General features: G+C 42.8%; 1 protein-coding gene across 1 annotated transcript in view; it reads left to right on the top strand.

Annotated features, from left to right (window-relative positions):
• Nucleotides 1-1,589: 1,589 nt before the first annotated feature.
• Nucleotides 1,590-11,358, top strand: part of LMBR1 (limb development membrane protein 1) — a 61,672-nt gene continuing 51,903 nt past the window's right edge. The window contains exon 1 of the mRNA XM_033078700.1: nt 1,590-1,718. Within this exon, the coding sequence (XP_032934591.1) occupies nt 1,656-1,718 (63 nt within the window). The 5' untranslated portion in view covers nt 1,590-1,655. The remainder of the gene's footprint in view (nt 1,719-11,358) is intronic.

Genomic DNA, 11,358 nt, shown 5'->3' with positions numbered 1-11,358 from the left:
AAAAAACCCCAGACAGGCAACAATATCAGACAGAACGAAGTGCTATGCAGAAAACAGCTCTAAAGTAGGACAGCTTTTCCCAAGAAGCCGCTCAAAGACTGAGCTCCCTGTTCCTACAACTTTGCTTTTAATGGTGTTCTGTTCTTACAGCCTCAGTGCACACCAAAATATCCTTCCTTGACTTCAAGAGGAGAGAGCATGGGAACATTTCCAGCCTGTCACAGCCACGGTTGATTGTGCCTGCAAACACCTTCACAAATATCTGCACAAGTATCAAAAGAACAAGGGAGGAACTGTGGCCATATGAAGCTGCAGGACCTTCTGCATCCATTCAGGACTTCAAGAGATACATCAGTCAAAGATTACTTTTTCTAACTCTAAAATTTCATAAACACTTTATCATCTGCTTTTAACCAAGAAAATGGGCCAGAGGCTGGGGAATTAATATAACTGGAATTGTAGTTGGCATTGACAACATGTATAATGTATCAATAGTTTTAAATGAGCAGAAAATGATGACCCTTATTTTTGAAACTTTTTTAGACTACTGATACATACTGAGATTGAAATAAAGGTTTGATTTGCTAAACCACAATCTATAATTTATAGTGTGTCCTAGAGTAATGGTCTTCTGTGTATATTTAGACAATTGATCTACTTGCAAACTCAGAAAAAAAAATATCTGTACATGTAGAGAGAACAGGGAATAATGGGGAGATTGTGCCTTCTCAGCACAGCACTTGGGCAAAAACCGGAAAAAGCAGAAATCACTCAATGACAAAACCTGCTCCAGGGAGGGGGAATACAAGCTATGACTGGAGTTTTAAGTGCATTAAGTGTCCAGCAGACATGTCCCCGCTCCCAGGACACACAGGGGCTCTGTCCTGGCAGTCCCCACGCGGGCACACACAGCTGGCCTGTTCCGACAGCAAGAGAGGAAGGACATCGTAAGAAGGAACTTCAGGTTGGACATGAGGAGGAAATTCTTCACTGAAAAGAGCGACTGGACATTGGAATGAGCTGCCCAGGGAGCTGGGGAGTCACCGCTCCTGGGAGTGTTTAAGGAAAGACGACGTGGTACTCAGTGCCACGGTCTGGGTGCCGCGGTGCTGTTCGGCCATGGGCTGGGCTCGGTGGTCTCGGGGTCCCTTCCTGCCCGGACAATTCCGTGATCCCGTCACCCCGTCCATGCCGCTAGAACCGGCACCTCCTCTCCTCTCCGCTCCGCTCCGCTGCCAAGCCCCGCCCCTCTCCGCTCACAAGCCCCGCCCCTTCGCGCATCGCCCCGCCCCTCACTGCTCCGCACCTCCCTTTAGCCCCGCCCCCGGGCGTGACTTCGTCAGCCTCTCCTTAACCCTAGGCCACGCCCCGCTCTGACCCCGCCCCTTGCCCGCCCCGCCGGGGTCGCTGCGCGGTGACGCAGCAGGAGGAGCTGAGGCGGCGCTTCCCGCCCTTCCTCCTCCTCCTCCTCCTCCTCCTCCGCGCCCGCCGGACGGGGACAGAGCGGCGGAGCCGGGGCCCCTCAGCCGCTGCCGGGGCCCGGGGGAGCAGCCGGGCTGCCTCCGGCCATGGTGGCCCGCTCGTCGCCGGCGGGGCAGGAGCAGGCGCGGCGGCGGCGGCCGCCATTGCTCGCGGGGGCCGCGGTACTATGAAGGATGGAAGCGGACGAGGTGACGATCCGGGAGCAGAACTTCCACAGCCAAGTGCGGGAGTACACGGTAGGTGCCACCGTGCCCCGCGGACCCTCCCTGAGCTGTCAGTGCTCTGTGCCCCAGCCCTGTCCCCGGACACGGGCGGGTTGTCCCACTCTCCCGCTGTCCTTGCTGCCCCTCGCCCCGGTGTCCGGAGGGACTCGGGGCCCGTCTCTGGGCAGAGGGGTGAGTGCCCCTTCTCTGAGGTGCCACGGGAGCTGGAGGATCGCAGCGCTGACCCCCTGGAGGGTTCTCCTCTCCCTGTGCCCTCAGCGGAAGATGGGGATGCTGTGTGAGCACACAGGGCTCCACGGAGCGCTCTCGGGACAGGTACCGGAGCAGCGACCTCGAGAGCAGGGCTCCGCTTCCATCAGAGGGGACTGCGAGCCGACATCCCGTATGTGCACAAGTACCTGAAGGGAGAGTGCCGGGAGGATGGACCCGGCTCTCGGTGGTACCAGCCTCCAGGAGATGAGGCAATGGGCAGAAACGGATGCGCAGGAAGCTCCACCTGAACATGAGGAGGAACTTCTGTACTGTGCAGGTGCCCGTGCACTGGAGCAGATTGCAGAGAAGCTGTGGAGTCTCCCTTCCTGCAAGTATTGAAGAAGGTCTGGATGCACTCCTGTGCCCTGTGCTCCTGTTTGCTCAGGGAGATTGGCCCAGATGTCCCACTGTGGTCCCTTCCAACTGTGACCCATTCTGGGATTCTGTGAACACCTCAGCTCTCAGGTGCAGCCTTATTCCCCTCATGGGATTCTCCTGCCTTGCTGGGCTGTTTGCAGTGCTGTGTGTGTGTGTAACTTTTGTGTTTTCCCTGTGCCCTCCCAGAGGAGCTCACAGCAGTGCCTGTGCTGTCCCCTCTCCCCCAGCCCTCCTGGGCAGGTGCAGCACTGTGTGCTTTGTGCAGACACAGCAGTTGTGATTTCCTCTCTGACAGCCTCGGAATTGTTCCCAGGACTGTTAAAAGCTGATGGAGGTGTTTTGATGGGGCTCATGTCTCTCCTGCTTCAATTCCAGGAAGGAAATAAAGGCTACACAAGGGAAACATGCAGCACTGTGTCCTGTGAGCATGCTGTCCTGGCTCAGCAAGGGAATAATGTTTTCTTTGCCCTCCCTGTTTCTTGGGGAAAAACAGTTTTCTGGAATTAAAAAAAGATTTCATAATTTAGCTTTTAAGTGTTTTTCAGCCTTGTTGGGAGACTCTGAAATACCATGGTTAACTGATTTATGTAGTGCTGTGGCTAGGTCACTTGATAGCAGACTTGCTTGGAATGTATTAATCACTCTTCTATAGTATATGAATCCATGTTAATCCATCTTTCTTGTGAAATATTCTGTTTCTGGGGTATTTTATTCTGAAGAGTGCAAAACAAGCCTGCATGAGGAGAACAGCTACTTTTTGGGATTTTTTGGAATGTCTGGGCATGGATGCAGTGTATGTCCTGGAAGCCATGACTGTGGAGGGACACAAAAAGTAAAATACTTTGTAAAGAAGGCTCTAAGTATTATCTTAATCACCTTTGTGATATGAAAGCATGAATGTATGTACAAATCTTTCTTTTCCCTCATGTCTGTTTTTCCATTTGTATTCCATTATGTGCTAATTATTTCCTACTTATTTTCACCAGTCTTGTTCTGATAAATCAGATATTACATGTTGTGGTTTCATTCAGTAGGAAACATGGATTTTTGAGTCTGAAGGAATGGCTGTGTGCGGCCTCTGGATATCATTATAGATGGTGAAGTCTGTTAAATTCTTAAATAACTAGTTCATCTGTACTGCAGTTACTCCTCCAAAGTTAGAGGGACTTTTTCAGCCCCTCCAGAGCAATTGGTAAATCTTCCTACTGGTGTAGTCATATGAGAAATCACACAGACATCAGTAACTCATATTTTAGAGTGTTTGTTTGGACAGTGGACTCAGAATATTCTTGCTCTTGAAACTTCACTTTGATCTTAACATTGGTCACAGGCCACCTTTGTTTAATCAGTGGGAATAATAATAATAACAATGTTGCCTTTGAAACCATACATTGGTACAGTTGTGGTCTTGTCTTTAATCTGTGTTGGAACCCCACAAGGTTTTATGAGTGCATAAAGTGCTGCCACCCCCAGCTGGGTGTGCAGCCTCCTGTGGCTCCCACACAGCTGCAGGAGAATATTGCAAATATGAGTTCATTTGTGGTTAGTCTGAGCACGCTGGAGCACACAGAGTATGTTGCTTACATGTGCAATTATGTTAGCATCCTCTCCTTACCATTCCTGCCCTTACTGCTCATGAAGTTATATGGTGAATAGAATTTCTTAAAATATGCAAATAAACAGTTGTTGTGTGGGTAGTGGGTGTAATCATCAGCCCCTCAGCTGGAGCAGGGAACATATTCCACTGTGACACATGCATTAAATCTTGGCTCCAGCTGCAGGTGGGCTGGGGGTAGCAGAGCAGTTAAAAGAAGCATTTGATATTACAAGATGCAGTGGCTTTAAATTAGGATAGAGTAGGTTTAGATTAGGTATTAGGAAGAAATTCTCTTCTGTGAGGGTGGTGAGGCACTGGCACAGGTTGCCCAGAGCAGCTGTGGGTGCCCCATTCCCTGGCAGTGTTCCAGGCCAGTTTGGATGGAGCTTTGAGGTACCTGCTCTAGTGAAAGGTGTCCCTGCCCATGGCTGAGGGTTGGAGACAGATGATCTTTAAGGTCTTTTCCAACCCAAACCATTCCATTCCAGTTTGTTGTGGAATATTACAGCAGAGGAGACCTCTCTGTGCCTGTTAGGAACAAGAGAAATTTGTTTTATGTGTTAGAAGTATCTTTGAAGAGCTAGTTGTGTGGCACAGTCTTTACTGGAAACTAAAATGATACATTCATGAGAGTAGAGAAATCAAAGTAAGCTGATATAGTTGAAAAGGAAAACCTTTTCACTTTTCTCTTACAAATTTTCTTTTAATACATACAGAATTTCTATATTGTGCTTTTTGATGGAATCCTAAGGGCACACTGAGTTTAGCTTCAGTGTAATACTTTATTTCTGTTTCATGTGTTCTCTGAACTGGCAAGCTACAAAGTTTTCCATACAGTTGTGTAACATAAAAAAAAATTCAAGGCTTGTTATCCTTTTCCTGGTGGTGCCTATCTCTTTCTGCAGGTGCCAACTTCTGCTAATTCCACCTTCAAAAAACGAGCATTTCTGACACATGTTTATAGATTGAGCAAAGGTAGTGAAAGATTATGTTTTAAAAAACACATCCTTCATCTGCTTTTGAGGTGACTCAGTGGCTTAATGCTTAATTTAACTCAGGCCTGCTTGCTCTTGACCTCATTTGGAGTGTCTCTATGGCACCTGTTTTTCAAGAGGGTGCCTGTTTGCAACAAAATCATCTGCCTTGGATTTTGTTGCCTCATGAGGATGATCTGTGCTGCTGGGAGGTGGTGAACTCCCTAGTCAGGCATGGCTCTTCAAACATGAATCTGCTCTACAGAGGATCTGTTGTTTTGAACAGTTGTTGAAAACACCAAGACTCAGACTTTGTCAGAGTCTGAACTTTAAAATTCAGATACAGTGAAGTGAATGTGGAGACTGTACTGGTGACCCAGTGTAAGAGACGTGGCACAGCCAGGAATTTCCTTGGAGTCAGTGAGATCCTTGACTTCAACAAAGCCAGAGTCATCCTCAGTTCTGGATAAAAGGGGCATCTTTCTGAAAAGCAGCTTTAGTTGATTGCAAAGTACAGAAAAGGGTTTGTGTTCTGTACTAGGTCAGTATTTGTATGAAAGAGTTGTAAAGGCAGGACAGTATTCTTTAGTTTACCCTTCTTGCTCCTTTAGATTCATTTATAATTTGCTGAGATCTTGCACATCCATGGAAAATATTTGAACTCCTAGGGAACTGCTTTTCCCTTGGGTCCTGTTATTATGCCTGTTTATAAAGTGTTCCATGTTCTGCTGGTATTGTTGTGAACTGTTTATTTCAAATGTAAATGGAGCAAGTGCAGTGATTGAGCCTCTTTTTGGTCTCCTGGGTTTACTTTTTAGAATATTAACTTCATTTTTTTTCCAATTTGAGTCTTCTGCACTATTAGCTTGCATTTTTAAAAATACAAGCTATATTTTTTTGTTCTTTTTCCACTTAAAAAATGTAGGATTTTGAGTATTTAAAAATGTACATGTACACCTGGTTATGAGGATTCCTTGGCAAAATACTCTTGCATTTGTAGTGTGGGAAAAACTGTGGAAGCACCATGAAACTATTAATTAGGTAGCTTAAGAATAAATACAGTATATTTGGAAATAAGTTTATTATATTAAGTATGTAATAAAAAATAAGTTCTGGTGGAATAAGTTCAAATACAGAAGTGTTTTTTTAAAAAGTGTTTAATGTTAATTCAGGCAGATATTGAAACTGGTGTAATATGGAGTTTTATGTTAAATGTTATATGCTTCCATTTGAAGGACTAAATGTTTTCAGGGATAAAGGCTTCAGATGCTAAATATTCTGAGAAATGTAGTTTTTTATTCTGTTAATGCAGGTGACTACTGCTGGCATTTGTCCTCTGTGAGGCTGTAAAATGAGGGAGCTGGTTTGAGCACTTGACTTCTGTTGGTAGTGGGCTCTTGTTCCTGACCAGTTGTGCATCCTTAAAAAACTGAGGTTTTCACAGCCCTTTTTTCTGCCAGCAGTGATGATATTCTGATAGTGGGCCAGGAAGAAAGTGCTGATTACAGGCGTGGGTGATTTGTAAGAACAAACTTTTTACAAATACTGAGATGTTTCTTGTTTGAATGCTTTTACAAGTTTATCTTTTATTAAAACAAAAATTATACCTTTCAGTTTTTTTACCTGTACACTGAAAACTTGAGGACTACTTTATATCTTAAATGGCTTCTTGTATTTCAGAAAATAACTTTGCCTAGATTTCACAGTATTGTTTTTTTTTAATTTTTTTCCCTTAAATATTTTGGGAAATATTTGTGGCTGAATAAAGAAGTATTAAGAAGTATCTGTAGCAGTGATGAGAGACATAGAGCTGAAAGATTACTGCACATTTAACATTATTAAATATATAAAGTGTTGGCATAATTCTGTCACTTAAGTATACCTTTACTTGTAAACATGGGTGCTGTAGTGAACTTTGAGAAGTGATGAATCATCTTCTGGCTCTTGGTCCTGGGGATCAGCACTGTGGATCCATCTGGAATCAATAGCATCTCAAAATACTTGGCATAGACAAGTGGAGAGAGATACTTATTCCCAAAACAGAAACAACTTTTGGAGAGTTCCACTATTGCTGTTTATGTAAAATAAGCATGAAGGGCTGAAGTGTAAGAAATTTCAATTAGTTACAGTTCTAAATAATTCCTTTAGTTACTGGTGTGTTTCTTTGGAGGAGCAGCTGACCAGAAGGGCAACACACTTCATGGAGAGTACTTCATATGTTTAAAAAGATTTTGTATTAAGGTGTAATTAGACTTGAGAAAATCTAATGAAAAGTGGAAGAACTGTCAGCAAACAAAACCAACTTTTCATAATGTGAACAAAACCAAGTATATCCGTGTTGGGTTTTGTTTGAGTGGCTGGGCACGGAGTAGAGGGACTGGGTGAGATGGGAGGGCTGTAATAACAGCTCAGTCTTGGCTGTGAGGAGGTTGCTGAGTGTTCCAGAGTTTATTAGCACAAGATTCTCTGGAAATAGGTGTTTTCAGAGAGGTTAAAGAGGTTGAGAGATGGGTGAATGGGTGACCGGAGGAGCAGGTAAAGTCACAGTGGAGAGAGAATCTGAAGCATGTTGCCAGTGACATTATGATGAAATTCATCAGAAATTCAGAGCTCAGTTCTGTAGATGTTGATGGAATTTTGGGTTAAGGAAGACTAAAGAAAAATTCCTTTCAGTGTAAGTTTACTGGTTGTATTTGAAGATTTTGCAAGTGTTTTTTTGCTTTTCTAAACTGAAGCGCTGTCTCCCTTCCTGTCTTTTGACCTTTCCTATTTGATTTGGTATTTATCCTCATTTAGGAGGGCAGCGATAACTTTTGTTGAGAAAGTCTTAACTTCTGCATCACTCTTAGGAGCAATCATGCTCAAGAGTTTATACAACTTCTAACACAGGCAAAGGAGAGACTTTGCTGGAGTTTGTTTTTGTGCATCTAATGACAAACTGCCTTGGTTGTTGCATCACTGGAGGCTGAGCATAGAGCCAGGTAGAGGTGACCTGGAACAAGCTGCTGTTCAACCCCCTGATTAGGCATCCATGTGACAGGTGAGATTGCTTCAGGCTTTCAGCAGCTTTGACCTGTGCTCTTTGGGACCCAATTGACTCTCTGAGAGATGGTTTCAAAACTCATGTTGCTGTTTTATCAGGGGGGTGTTGAATATTCCTGTATAATAGTGTTGCTCCCCACACAGAAGTTTATAGTCTTTTGATTAGCTGGATATGTTAAAAGTTGTTTCGAGCTACCATCAACATGATTTCAAGAGAGAGCCCTATGCTTTTTACTGTTTTAATATCTGAACACTTGGATAATTTTTGAAAATTTAGATTAACTTGAAAATACTCTACAGAACTGTGTTTCATTTTCTGTATTTCTAAATTATGTGTGTTCCTGCAGCAGGTAGCGTGTGTATTGATGGCATTGAAGTCTGCATGTGGCTGGGGTAATGTTCAGAGGATAGAAGCAGTCTGTGGGGTATTTTTCCCCCTTTACCTTCTTGAGGGGTTTCCATGGGTAGGCTCCACAATTGTCATCAAAACATGGTGCTTCAGTTTTACTGATTTTGATTTTAGGCCTTGATTATTCATTTTTTCCCCATTATTTAACTAATTTCTATTTTAAATGTATTTAAATTGATGCTGATGAGTTTTAGTTGAATTTGACAATAGGAACATGTCTAAAATATTTGCTGAGTTTCAGACTGTGGTAAGTTATATGCAGTAGAGAGTCTGCATGATTGGTGAGAATTATCAAGACATACAGCTATAGCAGTTTAAGTGTGTTTGTGTTTTGGGACTGGGGGTGCCACTTAGAAATGCTCCAGGATATGTGTGTGAGAAGACAAGAAAGAATATTTTTGTGTTAGGATGAGAAAGTTTATTAGCTCTGTCTTCTAAGATCTTCTACATCTTGCCCTGAAAATTAATATTAGTCAAAGAAGCTGCCTTAAATTGTTTACAAAGTCTGTATTAATGAGTCTTTTGAGGTTATTTTTTCAGAAATGAATTTTTAATGGTATGACTCTGGAGTTTTAATATAACCGATTATTACATCCTGACTTTCCAGTGTTGAATAATGCCTCATTCAGGGACAGAGTGTTAGAATGATCTAGGTTGGTGCTGTTGTGTTAATTCTAGAGACTTTAAATCTTGCACCTATGCTGAAAAACATTTTTGACTGAAGGGCTGTAGAAACTGGTTTTTATCTTCAGCAGAATTTCTAGCACAGAATATTTTTTGGAATATTTTTTATTTTCTCTTGGATCCTGGATGTTTTTTCTAGATGAGCAAGTCTAGGCACCTGCCTCTGAACCATTTATAATTTCTTCATGACTTAGGAACCAAAAAAAGTGGGTCAACTGCTTGCAAATCTTTTAAACCAGGGAGGAGTCCTGAGAAGGGAGTGTATATGAGGGGGAATCATAGTTACGGAGGGCAGTGTCAGTAAGCAAAATTCATCTGTAGTCACAGACAGCCATAGGACATATTTGATATTTTCTCTTAAGATTAAATTTAGTGTGTCATGCCAAGTGTATGAGGCTGGCTGGTTTAGAGTGAGCTTAATCTAACCACAGCAGAGTTAATGTCTCATTTGAGAAAAATGAGATTTCCAGAGCAGATGATACAATGCATACCAAGGTCAAACTGAGACCACAGATAAAATTTTCAATTTTCTTTAGTGTGCTTTGTTGGTTGTAGGTCACTTACTGTTGATGCATCCAAAACAGGTGGAATGCCTTGTTTGCTTGTTAGGTATCAGTGGGATAATTGAGTTATTAGAAATAGACCAAGGAGAGTTGCTTGTCTCCACCTGTATTTTCTTGCTGTTTATTCCTGCCATCTTTTCTATGAGTAAATAAAAACAGTTGCCAAGTGGGACAGTAGGAGGAAACTTTTTAGTTGCCTTGTGGTATTTTAATGCACATTAAAATACTTCAGCAGCATTAGAGCAGTAAGAGATGGAAGCATAATGCTGTGTTTGTTGTTCCTTATTGCAGACATTAAAACCCAGAAGGGCAACACTGTTATTCTGCAGATACCAATCACAGGCAAAATACTGACTCTTTAATTTTCAACACTTAAACATGTAAATAGACATCTACATGGTAATATTTCTCTGTTTTCTCTTTGCCCTAAACAGAAAAAAACTGCACAAAGTACACATTCTGTAAAGTAACAGCTAGAAGTGGAAATGTTCTTTGTTATGTCTGTAGCCTTGTTTTGTGTGTCATTTGCATAGAAATGCTTGTGGATGTAATAGCAGTAACTTTGTCAATACTGTTGCAGCCACTTTAAAATAAAGTTATTTCCTTTCTTCTCTTACTCTTTGGAGCTACTTTTTAGAGCTTCTTGATCTTTCATTTAATACATGGCATGGTAAAACACTGTTGCTTCTCTTTTGCTCCTCCAGGTTTTCCCTGTTCTATATCTAGTATGCAATCAAGTTGGAGGAAACAATCACTTACTTTGATGCTTTTCAAGTGGAAATGAACCTGTGTTGAATCTGTGTTTTGTACTTGGAAGGGTGTTAGGTTAAACATTACTAAGGTGTGGGACTTCTCTTTGTGAAGGAGTTCTATGGTGGTTCCTTGCTGCTAAAAGTTGTTTTTCTGCAAGATGTCTTTTTTAGACAGATGGCTTTTTTACAGTGGGAGAATGTCCCTGACACAGTCCTACAGGGGCCTGTGCTTACATTTAATAAAGACATTCATAAATGACCTGGAGAAGGATATAAATTGTGAGGTGACTGAGTTTGTAATGGTGCTTCTTTAGTCAGGAAAGTAGAAAATAAGGCTGAGTGGACTCCAGGCTCCTGCTCAGGGAGGCTTAGCTGTGGTATCAGAATACTTAGGGTTTAAAAACCCCCAGGCATGGAGATTGTGCAGCCTTGCTGGGCAACTGCTTGGCCTTGCTGGTTCCACTGCTTGGCTCTCCTTATGGAAGGGATTTCTTCTTACCTCCAGTCTCATCCTCCCACTGACACCATGGTCAAGAACCCGTTTTTTTTTTTTTTTAATGAGCTCCTCATAGGTACTGGCAAGCTGCAGTAAAGTCCTCCTGAAGCTTTGTTGTCCTCAGGCTGAACACCCTTCAGCCTGTCTGCACCAGGCCAGTGTCCCAGCCTCCTGACCATTGCTGATCATCCTTTCTGCTGTTTCCAACATCTCTCCTGTACTGGGGGCTCAAAACTAGACACAACAACTGCATGTGACAGAGAGAGAATTGCTTCCCATGATTATTGGCTTTGCTTCAGGTGGTACTGCCAGGGATGCTCTTTAAGCTGTGTGCCACCAGGGCACACTGAGAGGTTGACAGGACACAAATATGCTTTTTTCTAGTGTAAAACACAGCTTCCTCACAAGAGTTGGAAATAATTCCATGCTCATGCTATATAAATATAATCCTATATATAAAAATGCAGCTTTTAATGTGCACACGCAAATTGCAGTTGTAAAAGAT

This window comes from Catharus ustulatus, chromosome 1, assembly GCF_009819885.2.
Source record: "Catharus ustulatus isolate bCatUst1 chromosome 1, bCatUst1.pri.v2, whole genome shotgun sequence".
In the NCBI taxonomy this organism is placed as follows: Eukaryota; Metazoa; Chordata; class Aves; order Passeriformes; family Turdidae; genus Catharus; species Catharus ustulatus.
The sequence above is the reverse complement of the archived record's forward strand: the minus strand, read 5'-3'. Positions and strand labels throughout refer to the sequence as shown.